General features: G+C 32.5%; 3 protein-coding genes across 3 annotated transcripts; all 3 read left to right on the forward strand.

Moving 5' to 3' along the window:
* The first annotated feature begins 2994 nt into the window (after window positions 1-2994).
* LOC125054653 lies at window positions 2995-9006 on the forward strand. Its single transcript, XM_047656669.1, has 10 exons — window positions 2995-3040; window positions 3480-3580; window positions 3973-4118; window positions 4472-4548; window positions 5001-5218; window positions 6638-6808; window positions 7360-7509; window positions 7734-7906; window positions 8333-8407; window positions 8873-9006. Exons 1-10 carry the CDS (start codon window positions 2995-2997, stop codon window positions 8991-8993), a joined length of 1278 nt encoding a protein of 425 aa, XP_047512625.1. The 3' UTR covers window positions 8994-9006.
* A 1327-nt stretch (window positions 9007-10333) lies between these two features.
* LOC125054684 lies at window positions 10334-17980 on the forward strand. The gene is made up of 10 exons (XM_047656698.1): window positions 10334-10486; window positions 10804-10949; window positions 11613-11764; window positions 12200-12282; window positions 12940-13157; window positions 14055-14222; window positions 15094-15243; window positions 16007-16179; window positions 16744-16821; window positions 17807-17980. Exons 1-10 carry the CDS (start codon window positions 10447-10449, stop codon window positions 17964-17966), a joined length of 1368 nt encoding a protein of 455 aa, XP_047512654.1. The 5' UTR covers window positions 10334-10446; the 3' UTR covers window positions 17967-17980.
* A 583-nt stretch (window positions 17981-18563) lies between these two features.
* Window positions 18564-26488, forward strand: LOC125054600. The gene is made up of 10 exons (XM_047656593.1): window positions 18564-18717; window positions 19090-19208; window positions 19868-20019; window positions 21326-21408; window positions 22016-22233; window positions 23136-23303; window positions 23596-23772; window positions 24752-24924; window positions 25370-25447; window positions 26332-26488. The coding sequence occupies exons 1-10, from the start codon at window positions 18675-18677 to the stop codon at window positions 26462-26464; spliced, it is 1344 nt and encodes a 447-aa protein (XP_047512549.1). The 5' UTR covers window positions 18564-18674; the 3' UTR covers window positions 26465-26488.
* The last annotated feature ends 816 nt before the right edge of the window (window positions 26489-27304 follow it).

Consider the following 27304-nt stretch of genomic DNA (forward strand, 5'->3'; position numbering starts at 1 on the left):
TTATTTGTTACGAGAAAAACAATTAAAAGAAATACTACAATTTGATTTGCGCCCATAAGTGAATTTATAGCAATGGTATTAAAATTAGAAGCAAGCTGTTGATTTTGCGAACGGACCTAAATAAATACAATTTAACAGAAAGAGACAAACTATTAAAATAATATAACTAGGATTTTTTATAAGACTACAGATAATAGGTAGATAAACTCAAAAGTTATGCATCTTTCGGACACATGAGCCTTAAATGAACCGTAGTCATTTTTAGAATTCACCCTACAAAAATACATGCGAACATTCTCCCACACAAAATCGTTAAAGGTACGTGCCAAAACCAACAACTATTTGTTTATACAGATATTTTTAGACACCCATTAGTGATTACAGCCTACACAGCCTTTTGTGGCAACTTCAACCCCTCGCACTTCTTCCTCAGCGATCATTTATGTATTTGAGCACACGTACTAAGTCTCAACACTAACCATTGCCATTGTCCTCCGTGTGAAATATATACTTTTACAACAGCTCTTTTATATTTTTGAAGACTGGTCTAATGTTCGTATGTGCAAACCAACCGAAATAATGTGTGGGTGAAAAAATCAAACCTAACCAGAAAGATCCTTATTAGTAAATTAGGTAAGACTTAAATTACTTACTAGTGTTAAGTTAGGCTAGATTGTAATGTTCCATGATGTCTTAGTAAAGACACATGTATATTTAAAAAAAAACCTAACCAGAAAAATCAAACACCAGGTTATTGTGGACAGCGTATATTTAAAACAAAGTTACCGCTCGTAGTTATAACAAAGCAAAGCAACAGGTGAATAGGCATTTAAGTAACTATATAGTTGTATTTTTTTTTAGAGCAGTGTTGTATTACAATAGTTTTATAAGAACCCATAGGCTCCATGTTTAAACTGCCCTTTAAAGTTTAACCACCTCTATATGACAATAATACCATATACCTATTAAGGGTTTCAGTTAATGATACTTTATGAGGGGCTTCCCTTAAAACGTAAACCAATTTTCTTTTAATGACTGTCAAAATCGAAACAAATATATATGTACATCATTTACTGTGAGGTTCGTAAAGACAATGTATATATTTTAATGTTTTGTCTTAAATATTAATATTTAATTTTAAATAGGTTCATTTTTATATATATAGAAGTGAGTTTCGCATTTTTATTTTCGAAAAAATTTATTTCGAAAAGATTTATTGTATTTTAATGACATCTATCAATGAGTAGAAAATCTTATGCCTACAATATATTAATTTTATTTTATCTGTAAATAATATTTTTAATTTGACGACATCTATAAATGAGTAGATAAAATACTAATCTACTTTCTGCATTGTATTAACACGCCATCTAGCGTCATAATGCTTAAACTACAAGTTAAATAACACGACATCTATTAATGAGTAGAATACTTACTATTTTAGACTATCATGTCAGTACTATCTAATGGTAATTATGTAAAATTCGTTTTATTAATTTATAGTCTCACCAAAACGGCCACACATAAGAAAATAAAAAGAATTAAGTTACACAAACTATAATAAATGTGGCCTCGATAATAGGTGCGGATAGCATTCACCAACATAATGCTTAGTTATAATATAACATAATGTAATGGATAAAAATTACAAAATAAACTACAATATATAATATAGACAGGAAAGAAAAGGAACCTAAGAGAGTGATAACAGAATCCTATAATTAGATGGGCGGTCCGAAGAAATATTAAGATCGTTTGGGTCCTGCAGGAGATTAATCTTTCTATCTGTCTGTTTAGTGGTGCGTAAAAACCTAGTTTCAGTTCTTCTCCAGTTCTTCTCTTCCGTTCTACGCCCTTGATTTGAGAACTGGCAGTAAATGCAAAATTAGAAGCATTTCAATACCTGGCGATTAAAAAGAGTGGCGGAAAGTTTCTTGCCAGTTCTTCTTAGGGGGCGTCCATAAATTACGTGAGGTGTTTAAGGGGGGGAGGGGGTCGAGTCAAATCTCATTTAATCTTACGTTGGAGAGAGGGGGGGTCTCGGCAAATATCACGCAATTTTTTTTTCTGATTAAAAAAAACTTAGGAAAACGGTTGACCCTAAAGGCTATATCTGCAACTTCCCGCTAACTCCATACCTAAACGCTCAACATTTCACTTATTTTGTTTAAGTCGTAAATAAAAGCACGAAGCAATTTATTTTCTTTTTACAATAACAATCCAACGCGTTTACGTAAGAAACCCACATTTTGAAAAATCTCACGTGAGATTGGCGGATGGGGGAGGGGGTTGCATAAAATCTCACGACATCTCACCAGGGGGGGAGGGAGGTACAAAAAATTTGAAAAAACACCTCACGTAATTTATGGACGCCCCCTTACCCGCTCTACGCCCTTGACTTGCGAACTGGTAGTAAATGTAAATTTACGATTAATTTAACTTGACGATTCAAAAGTGTACTTGAATAAAGATATTTTGAGTTTGAGTTTGAGTATATGTATATATTTATTTTTTGATGTTCATAAGTGTACATTTTCTTATAAATTAATTATTTTTGATTTTAAGTTCTTAATTAATAATTAAACACACCAATTATAATAACAGTTACTGATATATTGCAATACAGCAAGGAAATTCTGCCAACTGTCACTAAGTATAAAAACTAAACTAATTCTTATCCTGTGGTATTAAAATAACAAAAAAAACGCCGAGTTTTATCACTTTGCTTCGAAGTTTTATTTATACGAAAAGTACAATTAAAGTTACTACACTATATAGTTTTAAACCTAATATTCGTTACAATTTCTTTAAATACCGTTAGAGATAGGAAATCTTAATCTAAAAAAAATAAAGGTCGCGTATAAAATTTAGTTTTCAATACGTCATAGGTAGTCAAATAGCTAAGTTATTTCTTCTTATAATCAGGTGCGTATAAAGTTAAAACCCATTACACAGTTAATCGTATATTGCTCAAGCGCGAAGGCAGAGATTGCAATGAAATCTTTGCTGGGTTTTGTATTTTTATTAAGTGTAAAACTTGGTATGTAATTATATATAAAATTAAAAATCAGTGGCGCTACCTTTTTAGATCTGGGCCTCATATTTGTGTATCTGTTTCATGATAATTTGCCAATCTCAAAAAAAAAAATTTCCTTACGATGTTTTCCTTCACCGTTCAAGCAACATTTGCTTAATGTGCCCATAGAAAGTCCACTGGATCGAACCTACGACCTCAGGGATGAGAGTCGCACGCTGAAGCCACTAGGCCAACACTGCTCTTATGTATATATATAAACCTTTTTAATTGAGACAATCGATTAATTTTAAATACAATTAAGTGCATTATGACAAATTGCCTTAAATATTACAAATACGTTATTTTTGGATCTTAATTTTACAAAAATCTGCTTAGCCAATAATTAGAGACCGACATATTATAGGTAGTTCTTATTAATTTAATTTTACGTTTTCGTTTCTAGGTTTTTCTCAAAATACATCACATTTGGACACGATAAGTCACTTGCCACAAACAAGGCGAATCCTCCGAGGTAGTGAAGTGGGAGACACTAGACCATATATGGTAACTATAAACACAAGATACATGTTAACTTTTCTAAATGCAAAGTAGTACTTGTTTTACTCTTAATAAAATCGGACTAATATCTGCGTCTGAATTCCATTATCGGACGTCGAAGTAGAATGCAAAATTCCATCCATTCCACCTCGACGGCTGGTGGTGCACACCACAGTGCTTTTAAATCGCTTCTGCTGCACTTGCGGAACCTGCTGCCTGTAAAGGAATTTCCAAACCGATACGTCTTAGCGTCCTTCAAGAAAAGAGCGTACCATTTACTGAAAGGTTGGCAACACAACCGCTAGCCCCCGGCGGTGTACCTTCAGCCTACTAGATTGCCTCCTGTCCCATAAGAAGTTCTTTTATTATTTCTTCTTAATTTGTGTTTCCTTTGCCAGGTATACCTACGACCTGCATCCACAGAATCAAAAGTCGACGCTAACTGGTTGTGCGGTGGAGTGATAGTCGATGCCCAGTATATAATAACTTCCGCTGCATGTATTGAAGATGTCAGGCATTTTTATGTTGTATCAGGAACACACAGGTACAAAGTGATTAGCTTGTGTATCTTTAGGTATATTTTCAAGAATTAAGACTATGCCAAAAAAGAAGTCGGTTCGTCTTTTACATTTTACATTTACAAAGTTCTTTGATCAACTTTGGAAGTTAGATTAATATTTTGAAAGAGGCACATGCATATTCTATATGGGTATAATAGGCACTACCTGTTAGTTCTTATTGCAAAGCAGGAGAAGGAAGTGGAAGAATAATTGCTTTGGCTTAGAGGGTATTGAAAGACACCATGATACAAACACAGAAGTGACGACGTACCGGGTTTTGATTTCGAACGGCAAAAAGAGAGAGAGCAGATTTAAAATATTAGTTTTACGCTTATAGGTGGATCCCAAAAGACACCGATGATGAATGTATAAGAAATGGTGCAAAGAAAGCAATTTGGAAATGCGTTCCACAAAGTGAGTATTCTGACACAATTGAAATAAATAAAAACAGTGTCATATCACAAATAGCATAGCGCCTGGGGGTTTTCACCTCGGACTAGAGTTACAGTGAATTAATTAATATGATCGATGTGGGATATCGTTTTTTACACTATAAATTGCAATGTTTACATTGCATCGATCATATTAATTAATTCACTGTAACTCTAGTCCGAGGTTTTACGGTTTTGAATGCTGCAGGCACTCTACTAAAAATTTAATATATTTTTGAGGTTATTTATAATTAAAATTATTAATTTAACCTAAGAACAAGTCCTTTGAGTACAATGTAGACTGAAGAGCAATGGCTGGATATTAAAAAAAACATGTCAAACAATAAGATTTTCATCATGACATTCGGAGTATTCATGAACCATGTGGCTGGTCAAGTGGCTTTGGCGCTATTTAAATTTTGTCTCTATCTTCAGACTATGTCTTCGACGGCAACCGTTTTGACAATATCAGATGGATGATTAATGACATAGCGGTGGTTAGAGTTGAGGATGACTTTAACTTTGAGAGAAGAGTACGTGGGTGCGACTTCGTACCTAAATTGATATCGTACAACAATCGGAGTGAGGAGCTGGAAAACGCTGGAACCGTCGCGTCCATTGCTGGATGGGGATCCGTGGATAGCTTTGGTGACGTATGTACACAAGACTCCATAACATCATGCAACTAATAGGAGTGAAGCATCAATAAATAAATAATAAATAATAAATAATAAATAATAAATAATAAATAATAAATAATAAATAATAAATAATAAATAATAAATAATAAATAATAAATAATAAATAATAAATAATAAATAATAAATAATAAATAATAAATAATAAATAATAAATAATAAATAATAAATAATAAATAATAAATAATAAATAATAAATAATAAATAATAAATAATAAATAATAAATAATAAATAATAAATAATAAATAATAAATAATAAATAATAAATAATAAATAATAAATAATAAATAATAAATAATAAATAATAAATAATAAATAATAAATAATAAATAATAAATAATAAATAATAAATAATAAATAATAAATAATAAATAATAAATAATAAATAATAAATAATAAATAATAAATAATAAATAATAAATAATAAATAATAAATAATAAATAATAAATAATAAATAATAAATAATAAATAATAAATAATAAATAATAAATAATAAATAATAAATAATAAATAATAAATAATAAATAATAAATAATAAATAATAAATAATAAATAATAAATAATAAATAATAAATAATAAATAATAAATAATAAATAATAAATAATAAATAATAAATAATAAATAATAAATAATAAATAATAAATAATAAATAATAAATAATAAATAATAAATAATAAATAATAAATAATAAATAATAAATAATGTGACGGTAAATTTTTTTCCAACCCCGATAAAGAAGTTTCACTTCAAAAAGTTGCAAAACCGTTAAAATATTTCTTCTGTTGAGTGCGCTGCGTGTTTAAGTTACCGTTTGGTTATAATCATCATATCCATAATCATGTTTGATGGAATAGCTCCTCTTCAAAACTTCTTTAAAATCGTGAGCAAATTTATATTATGGTTAACCACAACTTTTAATTAATTTAGTAGGTGTTTTTATAATCCATGTAAAAATATACACAAGTATTAATAATTGAACAAAATCGCTTTTAATATTAATATCAAATTCCTATACCTATGAACTACCTTTAAGCGTATTTATTACGAGCACATGCAAAAAAATTTGAAGAAGTTTCAGATAAAGTTTAGTTTGTGAAACTCAGAAGTTTCATCTGATGCAACTGAAATTTAATAAAAATTACTAAATCTATCGAGTCGCAATTTTAACTAGTGATTAAATTATATTACATATACATAAGTAGTATAGTACTTTTTAGAGTAATGGGTCCGTCGGGTACAATTTTATCATCTAGTAGTAGTGAGAAATTAATCTAATTATTGGTTAATAGACTTTTAACTATAGATTTATTTAATCTGCATAAACTTTTTATTGCATATTTTGAATAGTCAGTCTACTGGCATCTCTTCCAGGTTTACGGTAGAATGTCAGATAACTCCCCAGAATTGTTGGAAACGGACGTGGTTCTTATCTCAAAGAAGAGCTGCAAAAACCGATGGCCGGAGAGATATCATCACATAATTGATGGTAGCATGGTTTGTGCTAAGGACAGCACAGATGACAACATGAATGATCTTTGCAAGGTTAGTTAAGTTTTATTCTTAAAAAACTTTAAAGGAAATTAACTCTTGTTAATTTCCTTTAAGGAAATAAATAAATTGTATTTGCGTGACCTTTTTTCAGATATAATATGGGTTGTTCTTCAGTTCAAATTAGGAATAATATACCATTATGTATATATGCGTATAACACACCTTTGATTAACTACTAATAAAGCTATTAGATACTTCTAAGCCTCTGATCAACTATCGGAAACCACGTTCCAGAGAAATTGTCTATCGGATCATTTATCGAATAAATAAAAGCTTTGAAAAGTTTTTCTTAAGGATCTGCCTTCAATGTTTTCTGTGGTTCTAACACTGAGTAGTTCAATAATGACGCTACAATTCAAATATCTATCTATATTTATTGTGAGCTTAAAGCAGTCTATTGTCCCTGTCTCATTGTGTTACGCTGTGATAAAAAGAGATACAAAATGATTAGTTTTTTGTGAATATGGGTATTTTAAAATTGTTTTTATAAGAGGTTATGTTTGAAAAAAATACTTTGACTTTAAATAATATTTTTTTTCCAGGATCAAGGAGTAAGTTGTAAAGAATTGGTTTACTCAGACGAACTCGAGGAAACTCGACGCTTTGTTATAGAACCAAATTCCCTCAGAGTACATACATCAAGACATAATGAAACTCGGCGCTCGAAGGTTATATCTGGAGGCTTTTGTGAGGTTGGTATTTCATAACTTTGTATAGGCTCTCTGTGTACAAGATACTCGTATAAGATAACATGATTTTGGGAGTGTTAGCCAGAAACATTTGCTTACAAAGACCTTTCAAACTCTTAAAAATACGATGCAGTTTATTGCACCCCATTAATAATTGTTTATTCTGTTTTTGCCCTAAACTTACAGTAGGAACTCGTAATAATGTTTTATAATAACTATGACTTCAGAATGATCATGGCGGGCCGTTAGTGGTGGGTTACGGTACTGGAGCCGTGGTGGTAGGAGTGATATCAGCCTGTCAGACTGCTAACATCACACAGAAGTGCTATGGACCCTACTTGTACACCAGCGTCTGGAAGAACAGACATCTCATACAATGTGCTATACAGAAGAATATAGAGTTCGTATTTATTTTTAATAGACAGTCATAAGCTCAGTTGCTTTACGCATATCGCACACCGCCAAACGCCAAATTGGTTGTTATGATATCAAAAAAACTGATTTCGGTGTCTCTTTCGTGAAGTTTTCTTCTTAAAAGGCAAATAGGTGATCAGCTGTGCAGGTATTATAAAGCTGAAAAGTTATATGGTTAAATGAGCTAATCTATGGATTTTGGGTTCTCTTTGCGAAAAAATTAAAACAATCTCTTTGACGACTGAATAAAACATATAATAATTGATTATATGCATTGCTTAACTGTTTTTGAAAAAAAAAACGGGAAACTCAAGAAAAACGTACTCAGGCCAGCATGATGGTCAGCAGATCAGTTTGAAAATAAGACTTTAAATTAAACGTAAAATATATATTATCCTTGTTTATTTTTTAGATCGTCGTGTAAACTTCTATTAAGAACGTCCAAAACACGTGAAACCGTCTTTAATTGGAATCGGCATCCAGATGGGTAATTATGATCATACCATTTTTCTAATATAATACATTATTAATATACCTAAAATAAAACCTGCCAGTTGCCACTGTAACAGTGTGCCACTTCGCTATAGCGACACACACCCACACACATACACATAATTTACGCATACACATACCCCATGAGGTTTCCTTATATGTGTATTCCTATAAGTATTGCAATAATGATTGTTTATTCTCACTAGATTTTTCTATACTTTATAAGATCTTCTGTCGATCCGAAGTGGTGGAGGCCTGATGACCTGTAACATAGGTACTCTTACCTTTAGCAGGCATCAGTCTCACACAAACTAGCTTTTTCCCTAAACAGAAGTAAGACAATTATTTATTTATAATATGTAGTATATAACTGTCACTTGTTTATGTGCTAAGTTTTTGTGAGAAATGAATAAAGATTATTATTACTATAAACAAATATTTAATAACGTGCAAATTACAGGAAAGCAAAAAGCGAAATAAAGAAACCAGTTCCGGTATATGTTCCAGAACTAAAGCCAACACCAAATGCCACTGTCGTCAAAAGACATAGGTACTTTAAAAAAAGTTCAAAAAAAAATTAAATTTTAATAAAGTGTTCCAAAAATTTTTCTTTTTACATTTGCTTTATTTCTCTCTCTTTATTGGTAAGTTTATTGTAATTGTCTGTACCAAACCAAACTGGAAGTATTGATTAATTTTTATTCACCTCAAACTATAAAAAAGTCGCATCTAAGTACAATGGAAAGTGATTCAATTTAGTTAACTAAGGAACCTTAATTTAGGAACCTTTTATTTATATACATACTAGCTGATCCGGCAAACGTTGTTTTGCCATGTATAATTGTATATTAGTTCTAGAAAACCTTTTTTTAGTTCAATAAAATTAACTATCTACTATATTAAAAAAGGGGTAGATCGTAGAGGGGTGAAAATTAGGGGTTGTATGTATTTTTGTATGCTGTATCATAAAAAAATAAAAACAAAAACTTTTGTCTAAAAAATGAACATAAAAATTTAGGGGTGTGACCACCCTTAACATTTAGGGGGATGAAAAAAAGATGTTGTCCGATTCTCAGACTTAGACTGAATATGCATAAAAAATTTCATAAGAATCGGTCGAGCCGATCCGAAGGAGTATGGGAACGAACATTGTGACACGAGAATTGTATATATTAGATTTCATGAAATAATTTTTACTTTATGTTTCATCTGCACTATTATGAACTTATTTTTTAAACTATGTATAGAATAAAATATGAATACGTTCACAGTTTTGCGTTAATAAATATAATAATTGATAATAATAAATTTAAAAATCAAATACAAATTAATTAATTACATATCTCTTATTTTTTGCATTAAATGGTAATATTAGATGATTTTTATTCATAACTCTTGATAGTAGTATATTCTGATCTGATCTGTGGTAATGACCGCTATAGCGAATCGGTATTGGCCTAAAGGTCTAGATACCAGGCCATTAAATCCAAAAAAAAAATTGCGAATTGGTTATGACATTTATTTTGGCGCGTTTGACATCGCATACGTATTTATTTGTTGAACATTGTACCAATAGTAGGTAAATTGGCTACATTACCACTTTTTACATTACTACATTTACTACATTTTTAAATATATTTACGGATCTAGTAAATAATAATTGAATTTGCCCAATGATGTCTTAATATGAGATAAATCCAGGCTTTGTGTTGTGTTTGGGTAAGTTAAATATTCAGTTTATTAAATATAACAAACGTTATAATTGTAGAAGAATAGTAGATACGACTAATTAACTAAACGACGATATAACTAATTTTTAAATATATATCGAATTGCTTTGAAGTTTGAATTCGATAAAAATGGTAAAGAACAAATGGATTCTCTCGTTTTCTTTTCAGTACAACTAAACTGTAGGTATACGTTATCGGTGAAAACTTTGATTTATTTCATTCAATTAAGATTTTCAAAAAGCGTGAAATTATCGTCGACGTGACGGAACTTAAAAGTAATTATTCAGAAACATGATTTTATAAAATGTTTATTTTCTTTTGCTTGTTTCTTACGAATATTTTTGGTTAGTATATCTTATTTTTAAACACGTTATACAATGTTTACTCTTCTACAGATGATTTGGGCCACTTTTTATTACTAGTACCTAGACACCGAAATCTTAAGACAGATGTTGATAATTTAGTATATATAGTTATATTAACTCAATTATAGTATATATAGTTAATTATTAGCCGATATTATAATTTTTTAGCGAAATACAAACAACAATACGGACGGACAAAAATAACGAATATTAAAGGATTTTTTTTTAATTTGCCTACGAAAATGACTTCTGTGCCGCAAATGAAACACGGACCTTTTTAAATAAAAGTGTTTTAGTTTCAGAGTCATTAAATATAGCGACAAAAATACCGGAACATGTAGAAAATATATTGAAATCGAACATCACCGATCTGCGGCGGCTTATAAACGGAACTAGGAGGATTATCAATGGGGATGATGTTCGGAACAATAGGCCATACATGGTGCGTATAGCATTTGTTTCTCGCGAACTTGACAACACTTTGGTAAACTTTGACTTGTAGGTACTTCGCTAAAGGTTTAAATAAAAATAAGTTTAAAAAATTTACCGATTCAAATCCACCCGATCTTGGCCCGTGTGCTCAAGGCGCAACGGGTAATTTTTCTTTTGGCGCGTTAGTGAAAAATGATGAGAGCAAATTTTTACGATGCGCGCGCACACCATCACAAAATACCAACATCCTGAAGTTTACTATAGTCAACATTTTAGTTTTTTTCTATTGTTAGTGTCGTTTTTTCTACAAACCTAGAATAAAATTTTTGTAAAGATTATTATCTTGTTACGCCAAAGAAGTATAACTTCTAACGCGTGTATATAAGTACACACACAGTTTTTTTTAAACATTTTATTATGAGACCGAATTTATAAAAACTTAATCAGAACTCCACTGTACTCATGCAACTCTTTTCATCACAGCGTAAACACAATTTTAAAGAAAGAGACGAAGAGGTATTTTTTTGAGTGTAAATGTAATGAAATAAATACATTTGAAAACACCGACAATGATCTTGAGACATTAGCTCTGCGATATTTAAAGAACACTATGAGACATGATATTGAAGGCGGAAGTTCATAATTTTATTTCTTTCAAAGCCAGTTTTTTTAGGTATACCTAAGACTTCCACAAAATAATCCAAGATATAAGGACTACAGGCGATGGTTATGTGGTGGCGTTATTATACATGAAGAGTATATTTTGACTTCCGCTGCTTGTATAGAGGATGCTAAACATTTCTATATTGTCTCTGGGACTTATAGGTAAGCCAGGCTTTTAGTAATTAGCGATCAGCGGATTAAAATACTTATTAAAGCTTTACATGGTACATTGGTACATACAAAAATTATATAAAGTTAAGTAACAATCTCGTGACACTTCATAAAACTAGATTTAGCATACTGTAGAATCTTCCAACTTAATTTAGAAGGTATATAATTTGGCAAAAACTATTATTTCTGAATTGTATTTGTATGGTATCAATATTTAGCCATAGCGATGGTTGCAGAAAACCGTGTTTTTTATTTAAGTAAAATTCTGAGTATATACCCGTACATATCGTCGTATTTTACATTTAAATATAAATAAATACCGTTTCGGTACCGGCTATATAAATCTAAATTAATATCGGTTGAGTGTAATGACTTAACCAATCCAACATTAATAAAAGTTAAAGCAGCTGCTATTTAATATTTTAGGTACAGTGAAGAAGACGATCGTCAAAGTAACCCGTGTATAAAGAATGGCGCTAAAAAAGCCATCTGGAAGTGTGTACCGCGAAGTAAGTCATATATGTAATATGTTTTCAAATTAATAGTTATATCTGTGGATTAGCGGAGATGATGTTTTGGTGGTCTTCAGTTCCCAGTGCACTTGTAATGTTCGAAGGTTTTTAACTTACAAATATAGAAATATTACACACTTATCAAGACTACACCGAAGGTTGGTCATATTAATGAGTGATGAAACAATATCTGTAAATTCACGTTGTATCTCATTTTCCAACCTTGAAAAATAATTTTAGTCAAAACATAAAAGATCTCCTAATAAAAAAATGTATATTTTAATTGAACTTTTCATTACTTTTGCTACAACATTCTTTAATTTGTAAAGTTATTTATTTTATCTTGCAACACTGACTTGGACTAACACCGCAAACGTAAACATCAAAAGGTTTAGGCGGGAAACTGAAGGCGCGGCTTTTATAAATTTAGTATAGATATTGTTATAACGAAGATTTCGGCCAAGGGACTTGTCTTGTGATTAAAAAAAAACAAAAGATAGCTTGCTATAATTTTTTATCTATGCCCTCTCCGCTTGAACTTTTCAGTTTCCAATGCCAGGTATACACGGTACCGCCAAATTTATAAATACGCTATATTCTTGTGTGCGTTGTATGGGTATTAACTGATCTTTGGGTTTCATGAAAAATGTTTAGATTACGTATTCGACGGCCACGAAAATGATAATATCCGATGGATGAATAACGACATCGCAATCGTCAAAGTTGAGGACGATTTTGACTTTAATCGCCGGATACGAGGTTGCGATTTTGTGCCAAAACCGATTTGCTATAATAACATTACCAGTAGATTAGAAGAACCTGGAACTATTGGTTCTATTGCTGGCTGGGGCAGTACTGCTAAGTATAATGATGTGAGTTTTATTAATAATCGTACTTATTAGAATTAAAATAAGTTTCTTAAATATGAAGCTCAAAGCAATGCAATAAACTTTAAGCAACATAAACATTTTAACATAGCATTAAAATTAGTTAATTTTTTTACCATGCACATGTGCTTTTTTATTTATAAGAACTTAATCTATATATATAAGAAAAATGGTCTTCGTTTGAGGCTCCTTTACGCCTAAACCACTGATCATTTGTTTATTGCTGTTTTACTTTTATGAAAATGTATACATACGGACTTCACCGTGGAAACAGTCGGGGAGGCTTCCTAGAACCTCAAAACGTCTACATCTGTTAAAAACTCGATTTTCGAAAATTTTCAATTTTCTTAGCGGGAAGTTAAAAAAAATAATAATGAAACATAAAATTTTATTTACTTCCTATTTTAATTCGACCAGCAAAGCGGGAGGGAAACGGCTAGTAGTGCTTATAAATAAAAAAAGCACATAAACACATAAGAATTTTTGTAATCGTAATAAAAAACTTGCCGTTTCTTCCTATTAAAATGATTACCTAATAAGGCATTATTGAATTAAAACAAATAAGGTCGTAAATATTTATAAGAATTGTTCAATTATCGAAGTACTTTTTTAATACTACATATACTTAGGGTAAGAATTTTAGCTGACTTGTATGATTCGCCCCGTATATACGGGAGTCATACTCTACTAGACTAGACTAAAATGTTCAGCAAATGTAACATTTCAATGGACTATTTGTAAGGTACATTCGGTAAAGCTACGAGAGATTATGGTATTTTTTTAAAAGGGCTTACTACTCCCTAAAAGGGCCGAAACATACCCACTATCAGTTATGTTTATAAGCTTCCGCCATATTATTAAAAAAATACCTTCCTATTCCAGTGGGTGAATAAGAGGAGTGGATTCACACAAGATTTATTAGAAACCAACGTAATAGTAGTACCTAAATCGAGATGCAAGCATCGCTGGGGGGCGCGCTATCACAATATCATAGACAATTACATGATATGTACTAAGGATACGATACCGGAACTCAGTGAGGCCTGTCAGGTATCTATGGATTATATTTCGTAGCCTAAGTGGTGTCTCTAGGGCCGTAAATTTAACTAAAACCTCTGACTCACATAAGCCAGTTTGATACGTTTACTACTTAAAGCCGTAAATACTAAAAAAGCCTATCCTCAATGCCCTTAGATAAAGAGGTTTGGCTAAAAGCTGAAGTTTTGTTGGGCGCACTTGTCTTTGGTTCTACAAATTGTAACTGAAACTTTTTTTGTATTAGATTACACATTTTTGAATGAAATCAATTAATTTAATATTTAATTCATAGTCTGTTATATTTTAATATTTTAATATATTTTCTCATTTGAATTTAGATAGATATTTTTGAATTAGATTTTTTTATTCGTCACTAGCGGCTGTCCCGGCTTCATAAGGTTAGACATTTATATTTAGGAAATAAAATCGGTCAAACTATTACGTAACTGAGTCATATATCGTATATCTTCAAATTATAACACAAATTACCTACAAAATGATATATTTAATGTAACTAAAATGCTTTAAAAATAATATAAAATTTCTGGTAACCTTTATTAGATATAAAATCTTTGTTATTTCGTTCTTATATTGAACATATTATAATGATCAATGCATCTTACAATTTATATTAATTTTTTTCTCATAGTAAATAATAATTGCTAACTGTGTTTTGTGTTTATTGAATTAAATTTGAATGTGTGTGTGTCCCGTTTTTGGTTAAGATATAAGAAGCTGTTGGAAAAAGCGAATAAATAAATAAAGCCAATGTTACTTAGTGATGTGATGATAGTAGTGAACGGTGAAATACTTTTTGAAGGTCTTCACATAACACAAATCTTTCCTCTTTAGTATATTAGTATAGATTTAAAAACTCTTACAGGAGAAATACACAGAGTGCACTGACATAATGTATTCAGGGGAATTCGATTCGGAAGACGCAAGACGAGCGAACCCAAACGAGACATTTGTTCATAACGCTATACACGAGTCTGGGAGGCGACAGAAAGCAGGCAGTGGTGGTTTCTGTGAAGTAGGTTCTTTTGACAATTCTTTTGTAGGATTTAACGTCGTACTCAGAGTCGTCCGTTAACTTAAATCTTGGCCTCATATTGATATTCGTTCTGTGATGATTTTTATTTATAGGGACTAAGAAAGAAGCAATGCCGGTTTCTTTACAATATTTATAACTACACCAAGCAAGCGTTAATTTCGTTTATAAAAATATCTATTTGATTTGTCTTCTTTTGTCTTGTTTTCTATTTCAGGACTTGAGAGTCGCTCGCTGAAATAGGCTGGAAAACAGCCTTGCGATTCTGTAACTCACTTTTTTCACACACGGTTTCCGCAGCGGCCGCGGCGGTCGCGCTCAAATCAGTCGTGAAGCAGTAACTTTATGATTTGGCATTCTGATAAGATCCCTTCTTGTAGTTTATTGTTTACCAGAATGCCAAATCGTAAAATGACTGCTTTTCGACTGATTTGAGCGCGACCGCGGCTCTGAAAACCGCTGTGTGAGTTCGAAAAGTGAGTTACAGAATCGCAGGGCTGTACGGCAAAAGCAAGGCAATACAAGAGAAAACACTCGCAAAAACACAAACTTGCGGCATGAGACAATAATTGTATGAATTAATTAATATGAATTAGTATGAATTAATTTATTGTAAAATGATCGTGAAACCGATAAAATATAGCTGATAAAAAAAATCTTTCGTTTCCATATAGCGGCATTCCAATTCCCCAAAATACTACTACAATAATAATAATGCTACAGTATTATAATCGCACGTTTTTAGAATGATCACGGCGGACCCTTGGTCCATGGTACAGGGCCCAATGCTGTGGTAATAGGCGTGATCTCAGCGTGTCTTGTTAAAGAGAGGACAAATAGATGTCATGGACCATTCCTATACACCAGTGTCTTTAAGAACCGGATTCTAATCAACTGTGCGATTTATAAGGATGTCAAGTACGTAAAAGGATTTTAACTACACAAGTTCCAACCATTGTATTTTATATAATAATTTATTTACACACCGTATCATTTATAATACAATTTTCTGCAGTGTCTATGGCAATAAAGGTGAACATAATATTAAAAGAAATTATAACGTACAGCGATATTTTAATATTACGAAAGCAATATGGTCTCTCAGGGGTGTTGTGGCATTATAATGATGAATTTTTTTTTAATAGCTGTTAGATTATTCGTAAAATTTATAAGAAATAAGATTAATAAATATAATAATTATGGCTCATAAATAGATTGCAAAAAATTTGTTTGTTAATCAAAATAATTTAGACTCAGTGCCATGATGTAACTTTTTAACTATATGAGGTTATAATATTCTAAAAAATATGCAGGATTTGAAATGCGTAGTTTATTGTTTATTAACGCAATAAGGCTGTTATGTGTAAACTTAATTTTCTAAAATAACTCTGTTATTGTCAATCAACCTAAATTAAAAAAAAAAAACGACCATTTGACAGTGACAGTGATTTGTGTTATGCAAAATTATTGTTTTGTTTTTAGAGGAGACTGTTCTAAGCTCTTCCGCGCCAGTGAGACTCATATTGAAGAAGATATCAGTTGGGTTGATCATCCAGATGGGTATTTTTCTTTACTTTTTACACGCTTTATATTAGCATCACCTGTATTTATGTAAGTAACCGGCTCCTTCGGACTCGATTTTGACCCACTTTTAACGGACAGATTTAATTCAAACTTTGCGCACCTGTCAAAGATTGATAACTTAACAAACTAAAACGTGAAAAATAATTCGAAATTTAATTTTTTTGTTGCTCGATAGACGAAAAATATGGCACAGAGCGCCCCACGCTTTTTCACAATAATACCAGTTTTTTTTTGTTCATTACCATTTTTAGCCTAAATTAGGAATTATTTTTCACTTTTTAGTTTGATGTGCTCTAAAAGCGTGTTTTTTAGTTTTTTTTAACTATTATTTATTAACTAGCGACGTTCGCGCTCCTTGACTACAAATTCGTGTTTTTTTTGAGTGAATCACGAACAGACAGCGAGACGGGGCTTAGTTGTCTAACATTTCCTTTTGAAGTAATATAGTAAAAAATAAAAATAAAATATGTTTAGTATGGAATATAAGATACATGTATCAAATTGATAATGATTTTTAAATAATAAAAAGATACAGAAATATACTTTAGTATAATACTGTAATTTTTACTGTAAATTAACTTCTATTCAGGTTAAATGGAGCCCTGCCTTGAGATTCTGTAACTCACTTTTCGAACTCACACAGTGGTTTTCACAGCGGCCGCGGCGGTCGCGCTCAAATCAGTCGTAAAGATGTCATTTTACGATTTGGCATTCTTATAAACAATAAACTACAAGCTCCCACCTTATCAGAGTACCAAATCATAAAATGACTGCTTTACGACTGATTTGAGCGCGACCGCCGCTGTGAAAACCGCTGTGTGAGTTCGAAAAGTGAGTTACAGAATCGCAAGGCTGGTTAGATTCAGACCTGAATTACTCGCCATGTGGGTTCAATATAAAACCACAGTGAAAGATTCCCTCACTTTCTATAAAAAATATTAAAATAATTTTCTGTTCACAGTCCTGCCAAGAATGAAATTTCAAAAATGAGACGCAACAAAGATCAAGTTAACAGCACAGAAAAATCCATACCGACGCCGTTTGATAAAATTATTCAACATGGCGGTGTTATTCTAAGAACTTCGGATAGCAAAGAGAATGTAAAGAATGTTACAATATAATTTGTCTTAAGGTTTTTGAAGTTTTATTTAAACAAAAAATGGGACTTCTCCTCACACTTCTACATCAAAATGAATTTTGGTATAAATCGATTGACATTATGTATGTCTACTAAAGTGACATAAGTGTCCCTTTCACGTTCTCTACGGATTATAGATTGAGATGATTTTAAGATTTGAGATTTATTCATTAACATAGACGAAACGCAAAGTACGCTTTTGTTTTGAGATGTGCATGTTTCCAAAATGTTACAAAGACAACACATTATTTAGCAATTTTATGTTTATTATGAGTACCAGGACTAGTTTAAACAGTCATAGTATTCTAATAGACATCAAGAGTAGAGTGAAAATTGTAACTCTCAATGTCATGTGTCAATGCCATCCATTTTTTTATTTGACATGGCGGTGAACCTCAGGCAATTATTATTAATTAATTATTCATTACATGTTTAAAATTCAGAATTCTAACTTTTTTTTAAATACGCTATTGTTAACTTTTGGGATTTTAAGTCGGCAAAATATACTCGTACAACGTAGGCTACTTTTCAAACTTTGATGGCTATAAACCGCTAGCAGTATTCTTAAGTTAATTATTATGCGTCACGGAATTTTAATTATAATTATTTTTGTGAATACTTCAGCAGTCAAAGCGTAAAATTGGGAAATAAAAAATAGATTGTGATTCCCTTTCATATTTTGTAAACAATTATGAAGTATTGTACATATATTTTTTGTATTTTTTTCATATTCCGTAAGTTTTTTAAGAAACTTTCGTCCCTATATTTTTTGAGGTCATAACTCCCTATGACATAGGTTAAACACATTTCTGTCTGTTTCATTTATTTTGTTCTAGGACAAGCAAGTAGACAGTAGGTATGCCTTCAAACAATAATTCTTCGGCTGTGATTCGAACCCACTCGCTTTAGCCACGATGTCGGTACTATTTCAATATATTTTTGCAAGAATCGTCACAGTATAGAAATACAAACGATGTGCTCGTGTCAATTTTAACATTGTAATATTCGTATGCGTTTTAATCCGATAAAACTGTATTCATTTAAGGACGAAAATATTCCCTCACTGTTGATTTTCAAGTCATACTTTAACTGTAATTTTTCTCCAGATGTGCAGGCCATAGATGTCGCCACTCACCTTCCACCGGAAGTGAACAAGTTACTAAATCTATCTGAAACTAGAAGAATTATTAATGGCGAGGAAGTAACAGATGGAAGACCCTACATGGTATGTATTATTCTCGCCAAATAACTAAAAAAATAAGTAAGTCTGAGTAAGATCTGGCAAGTTTACGTCCCGATATTTCTATCATAAATTTAAAGCTATCTACAAGATATTCTAGTTATTTCTAAAACATGGTCATACATCCGTCCATCTTTAAGGTATGACTAGCAACTCATACTCATACAAACACTCGCGTCATCCCTCATTAACAACAGTCTTATAGCAACTGTTATGGGTAACAGGTAAATAGTCAGTATAACGAAACTTAAGTAAAACACTGTATAAGTAATAAATAATATATTGTCATAAAAAGTAAGAAAAGGAAATTCGATTTGAATTCAAACCTATAGATATTACGCGTCAAGAAAAGATTTGATCACACAAAATAATACAACCTTAACACCAATGTTATTCAACAAACAATTCTGCTATAAAATAAATATTTTGTTTATTAAGTCATTAAATAAGCCGGTAATTTAAATTATTACCTTACGATAGCGTCATTGGATGGATAAGAAAACAATTATAATCTATCCCGAGCTTTAAACTGCAACTTTTAACTTGCAACAACAAAGTGCGTTACCTACCCGAATTTATCTGAAATTCAAATTTGGAATATGCATGCATAAAGTCTCTTTACTATCATCATTTTACATTATTAGGTGTATTTGAAACTGCCTAGAAGCAATCAGAAAAAGCCAAATTACAGAACATGGTTGTGTGGTGGAGTTATTGTACATGAGGAGTACATTATCACTTCTGCTGCTTGTATCGAGGATGCTGAACACTTTTACGTCGTTTCTGGGACATATAAGTAAGACATGACATTGGCCAACACAGTAAAATACAAATAGGATACTGTAGAATAGAATATTAATTTAAAAAACACAATTTGGATATATTTATTATCTACGTCGCTGTATATGAGGTGTTTTATATTGTTCAATTGGTATTTCTGCGTATATTCTTAGCAATTATTTAAAGTAATAATAAAAATACGTCGAGGCAGAATACGAAATTCCACCCGTATCTCGTTTATAAAGGCAGTTTTTGCCACGCATCACTACTATGTGGAAACTGGCTACTGAAGTATTTCCTAACCAATTCGAATAAAGGTCCTTTAAGCAAAGAGCGTACTAATTCTTAAAAAGCCGGTCCTCTGGGATTTAGAGTGTCCATGGGCGGCGGTATCACTTAACGTCAGATAAGCCTCATGCCCATTTGCCCCCAGTTCTATAAAAAACAACTTTATTCATGACAAAAATATGGTTGTGACAAAATTGATCTAACGCTAGTCTCCACACTAAAAACAATAAATAAAATATGTTTATTAAAAAAACATCTCCAGCTCTTTCATGACAAATTAAAAAAATTGTATTATCTAATTACAATTTAGATTTTTTTTAAACTCTTTACAACATCTCCAATTTTTTAACAAAAAACATACGTGACACGATACACACGTGACTGAATGAGTGAGTTTGTGGGTGCATATGAGTGAATGAGTGAGTGTAATGTACTACTTAGGTCTCAGGAGCATCTCCAACTCCGCGTAAGGAGTGTTCATAAGCCAGTCCTTTAACCGTTTTTTTAGATTGCGGACGGTGAGCGGGTAGATATTAAGCAGCCTATTTAATTTATTATAGATGTAGTCTGCCTGAATATTTCGGCTGGCGAAAGATAGATACAACGATCATAGTGGGTATCATGATATCGGTGTGGGTAAAGATAACAATTATTCTGTGGTGCATGGTGTTGGTTTAAAACAATATTTTAAAGAAAAAGTAGTCTCGTGTTACATATAATCAAACAAAAGTCGTATAAGACCTTAAGTATGCGTGAATGTAAGAGTGTTTGAATGGGTGTGTGCGCGTATTATACACTCTGAATTTGAGAGCGTTGGCTGAGGGTTGTAATAAGCGTGCGCTGTGTTTGTGTTAGTTGTTGTAACCTCAAAGCCATGCCAAAGTAAGTAGGACTCTGTATTATTATATACATTAATTTATATGCCTGTTCCTGGACTAAAATACGTATTGTTTCATTAACATATATGCCACCGGTACAAATAATTTATTTGTACCGGATGAGCGATAGTTAATCCGAAAATTTTCTACATCTAGATATTCCGATGAAGATGATCGTTACAACAACCCGTGTATCAAAAATGGCGCGAAAAAGGCAATTTGGAAGTGTGTTCCTAAAAGTATGTAGATTTCTTTGTTTCCATTGTTTTAACAAACTTTTATTACGATATGGCAACATATTTTTCTCGAAGATATTGCAAGTGAAATAGTGTTGGATTTGTGGAGGATTGATGGTGAACAGTTCCTCCATCATCCCTACCAGTCTAACCACTGACCCGAAAGTCCCAGTGACTAAGGCCGAGACGTTGTATATCTTTAGAGGTCGGAATAATTTTGTAGGTTCAGGGTATAACGTCGTCGCAGTGATTTACAGATAATGATTGTATGTGTCAGTATAGATTTATAGCTATGTTTTCATTCAATATGTGGTAATAAAAAAAATTGTCAATTTTTAAAAATTTTGGTTTGTCCTTTCCTCTGAAATGTTTTCTTGTAAATTGTTTGATTTATATTTTTAAATCAGGTCTAGGAAATTGTGTTAGTGTACAAATTCGATTACTCGCGATGTTTTCATGCTTAAATATAAATCTGCAAACCGAGGTTTTATTTACTCCATAATTTGGTAGTTACCGCACATGACAACTTTGATTTGATGAACGTTCTAATGTGTTACATTGAAGGGAAAATATTTCAACATTGCACCCCTTCAAAAAATAATTGTTCTAGATTATATATTCGATGGTCACGAAAACGATAACATCAGATGGATGAACAATGACATAGCTGTGGTCAAAATAGAAGATGGATTTGACTTCAACAGAAGAATAAGAGGTTGCGACTTTGTGCCTAAACCCATTTGTTATAATAACCAAAGTCAAACTCTCGAAAATCCTGGGACTGTTGTCACCATTGCCGGTTGGGGTACAACATCTAGATATAATGAGGTACATACATTTACTATTAATTAATACTTTATCGCATAACAATTTACTAAAAGCAAGGCCAAGACTTAGGCCTACAACGCACTAGCGGCTGGCCGCGATGCGGTGTGCCGCTGCGGTAGGCCGCACATCGATTATTACATGAAACCGGTTGATAACGACGCACTGATTTGCGGACAACCGTCAACCGCTCCGGTTGTTCTGGGGCTGCGACGAGCCGCACCGGTTGAATGATGCGGCGCGCCGCGTCCCCTCCACGCACTCGGCTATGCAGAGTTTTTTGGACGATATTTTCTACGATGATATAAATAAATAACTGCCGCAACTTCTTCAACGGCCATCATGTGCAATATTTCAAGAAGCACTGAAGAGTGACGATTGCGGCAGACCGCAATAGGGACGGTTAGCCGGAATACGGCATGCCGCTACGGCAGGCCGTAGGTATATACCGCGGCCTACCGCAGCGGCACACCGCATCGCGGCCAGCCGCTAGTGCGGTGTAGGCCTTAAGCGTGCGACTCTTATCTCTGAGGTCGGTCCAGCCCCAGCCATGCGCTAATGAACATTCTGCCTATACGCACATTATATACTCGCTTATAAGGTAAAAGAAAACGCCAGGAACGCGGGATGTTTCATTCTAAAATCGACGAAATATGTCAGACAGATTGGCTGATCGCCTACTTGTTTATGAAATCAAAATTAACAAACAAATTATCTGCGGCCCACAACGAAGTAATATCGAAAATGGTTCGAGAAAAGGAATCGAAGGTTGTGTCGGTTTTTTGCTCCAATTTGGCGGGCGCACTGCCGTGCCCCCGTGATTCAGACTCAGCGTGGTGTTCTTCGTTTTCAATAACATTGTCAAGATAAATAGCAAAGAGAAAGTATCTCTATGTATTTTTCAGTGGGTTAGTCGTAGGAAGGAGAATCAACAGAACCTTCTAGAAGCGCACGTGGAGGTTATTCCTAAGAACCGATGCAAGCGGCGCTGGGGCGCGCGCTATCACAACATCATAGACAATTATATGATATGTACTAAGGATATCGGACAGACTATGTCGGAGATTTGTAATGTATGAAAAAGGGTTTCTTATTAATCTATTTAAAAAATAAAACAGGTGTTAGGTTCATTCGACTCTGGTAACCTTTAAAATAAAATAAACAAGTTTATTAGCGCGAATGCTAATAAGCCGCGCCGATACAATACATCTCCCAATAGCGACAGCCATAGCGATATCGACTTGATTATTGGGTTTTAGTACAATACCAAAATTTCAACATCAGCAGGGAAATGGCATTAAAAACGTTAAGATGGATATCGCTATCGCTATTGAATTTATATTTAATATTTGGCTATATGTACAGGAAAAATACGTAGACTGTCAGGACATACATTACTCGGATGAAGAGGATATGAGGCGGGAGATAAAGGTGATGAAGTCAGAGAAGGTACCAACGAACCTGGTGATGCATTCCGCGTACCACAATGACACAAATGGGACACGGAGATACGTCTCCCAGGCTGACGGAGGTTTTTGTGAGGTACAAAAGTATTTATCTGTTTTCCTTATAATGCCGCAGAATGTAATCTAGAATTTTTAATACTGGATAAATTTATATTCTAATTTCAAAGCAATGGCATTACTGTCAGCTGCCATTGTCATTATATGTCACAGAGCTTGTAAATTAACAACGTCAAAGTCATCAGTTTATAACCGTTAATACTTTAGCTTTATTCGATTATTAGCTATGAAAGTACTATTACTCCAGACTATCAAATATATGTTAATTTGTGGATCTAGCAAATTGAAACAAAATAATGATAATGACACCCGATACCAGCGGCGTTGCTCTGACATACTTTTGTGTACATAAAATATCTCTGAGAGTTCGTAAGTAGTATTAATTAAATTTTTGTATTGCAGCTCCTGTGAATTAAATTTAATAATACAGTCGTCAACGAGTTTTGGGGTTGGACTTTAAAATTGGCCGCCCGAATTTGATGATACTGATTATGCAGGAGTTTTGGGGGACAGTAGAAAATGTCGGATTGTTTACAAATTTCAATACATTACACAAAACTTTTTTTTTAAAATACTTAGACGCATTTCCGGCAGCAAAAATCACTTGGAGGTGTTCCAATCAAGATCCTCCAAGACTACTCCATAATCAGTATCTACAAATTCGGGCGACCGATTTTAAAGTCGTTACCGGTTCCGATTTTCCCTTTAGCGTAACTCTTCTTTAATCAAAGGTATAACAAGTTCGAATCTACCTGAAATGGGGTTTCAGTACCCTGAAACAGCCTGAAAAATGAGTCATCCTTCTGTAAACTTTTCTTTTGAAACGGTCATAAATCGTATTTCAGCTTGGTGATAACGTCTCTAAGTCTCGAAAAATCGAGAAACATTTTACTTAAATAACAAAAGTAATGTTTAAAAAACTTTATTCTCATCGCCAGACGAATATTTTATAGTACTTTATTATTATCGATCACAAGTAGACAATTGTATTTTTTTAGAACGATCACGGCGGACCCCTCGTATACGGCGAAGGCGTAAACTCAGTTGTAATAGGGGTCATTTCAGCGTGTCTCGTTAAAGAAAGAACCAATAAATGCTACGGGCCATTCCTTTATACCAGTGTCTTCAAAAACCGACAATTTATATCTTGTGCTATTTACAAAGATGTGGAGTAAGTATTTTCTTATAGCCTTTGCAAAATATATTTTTAGGAACGTTACAAAATTAGGCTTGTAAGTTTAAAGAAAATAGAGTTGACAGACAGAATATAACCCGGTGTTTCTAGGTTCGATTCCCGAAGCAACTATAACTGTTTCGTGTACCAAGCTCACATTACCATAATAAAAAATGAAATAATAGGGAAAATAAACAATTTAATTAAGCTAATATGTATAAAGATAAGTGAAAACATAGTATTTGTACACAAAAAAAATCCTGTTACACAAAATCGACTTTCCACCCTATATGTATCATATGTTTAGACACAGTGACGGCACAGCATTTAAATTTAATTCGTTTAATATTTTTTTCGTTTATTTAATAAATTAATCATTAACATTAATTATGTGTCAAGTGAAAAGTAAATTGATATTTACTAAAAAATATTCCAATTCTAGACCAAAATGTCGACGACAATTCCGTTCCGGTGTCACACACGTAGAAAAAACGTTATCTTGGAAGAATCATCCCGATGGGTAATTTCATTTAAATACTAACACCAGCATGTGCTTTTCAACACTTGTATCGTGCGTTCGAACCCTGGCTGTGCACCGATGGTTTCTTTCTTTTTTCACAAATTGCTCGTACCGTAAAACTATCGTGAGGAAACCAGGGTAGGAATAGTCGCAACTTTGCCAAATGCTATTACGTTTTTGACAAAACTAAGTCATACTTAGCGCTGTCTTGAATTTTACTTGTACTTAGAAGCCTGACCAACTACTTAATTACAATAAAACAAATGCAGAAATCTTAAATCAATTAACTAATGATCATTAATGAATAGATATATCACTTGGCCTTTGGTGAATATCTTATAACTTTTTTATCTTAATATATATAAATTACGTGTCACGTTGTTTGTCCGCTATGGACTCCTTAACTACCCAACCGATATCAATCAAATTTGCACACTGTGTGTAGTTTGATCCAACTTAAAAGCTAGGATAGCTTACATCTCAATTTATAACCGAAATATTATTTTATTGCAAAATATTTGTTTATTATTTTTATAGTCACAATTCTAACAGATGGCGCTGTGTTGAAAGTACCAACGTTTCACATAGGCTACAATTTAATAGCTTAACCACCAAAAAAGCATGGTGGTCCCCATGACTGGTGTTTGCTACTATGTAATATAACAAAAACCTTAGCCACAGCAACGCTTGGCCGAGTCTACTAGTTAATTTATAAAAATTAATTTTTTACATTATTAAAAATCTTCACCGGTTAGTTTTCGAATGTGTTAATAACATAATATACTTACAGTTTCATATACTACATTATATATCCTGCGTACCCTTAATAGGGAGCCTTTTTCCCTTAAACAATTATGGTGTTTTCGCGATTATTTTTTTCACAGACCAGCAAAGAATGAGCTCCCACCATCAACTCCTGGGAAGTCTCTCGACGCAGCAGACGATAAGGTCTTTGCTGGAAGTGGCTTCATCATGAGAGCTGACGATCTTAGACAAGCTAATAAAACATTATCTTGAGTTATAATAAATTTTAATTGTGAATTTTTTTATTATTTTAATTTATAAGACAATAATAAATATTTAATCTTAAAGACTAAAAAATTATGTGTCTTATCTTAACGCCTATGATAGTTAAAAAACTTATTGTACTGAATTTAAATTTTATACACCTACATCTGCATTCCGAGAGCAGAAATAAAGAGAGTTAAGTTTGATAAGAAATCCTTGTAATATAGATTTGACTTCGAGGATAAATAAAGAAAAGATATGAAAATAATATTACTATAAATTAGGGAACAGTTTTTGTTGTTACCTCATAGAAAGCAAAAAGCATGAATGACGGTTTTTTAATGTTTTACAGAAAGAAGTCTTCAACAAATTTTGCCTCACACTTTCTATGAGTGAAAAGAGCGAAATTGCAGAAAGTGTATTTCCTTCCCCCTACCAACCTATACATGTCTGTCGTACTACTGGTAACTGGAATGATTTGCGTATAATTTTGTGCTCAAAAATCAAACCCAAAAATTGTTTCCGTGCGACGAAATTGTTGAATTCTAAAAATAATCTAGGACATGACAATTGTAGTGGAAAGGGCGGTAAAAACAGCCTATACCTTAAAATTAATTTTAAATCCACCTTTGCAAAAAAAGTTATGTTTTTCCCTTTTTTCATAATGTCTACCGTTCCCTGTATTTCTAGAAAACCATGACCAAACAGAACGAAATATACATAGGTATAACATGGTCTTGAAGCGTAAAATGTAAAAATTAAAAATCATTCCCTTGTTTAAGAAATAATCAATTTTGTAATTAAATTTTATTAATTGAGCATGTTATTAAAAATATTAAATAAATATTG

Source organism: Pieris napi, chromosome 12 (genome assembly GCF_905475465.1).
Source record: "Pieris napi chromosome 12, ilPieNapi1.2, whole genome shotgun sequence".
NCBI lineage: Eukaryota > Metazoa > Arthropoda > Insecta > Lepidoptera > Pieridae > Pieris > Pieris napi.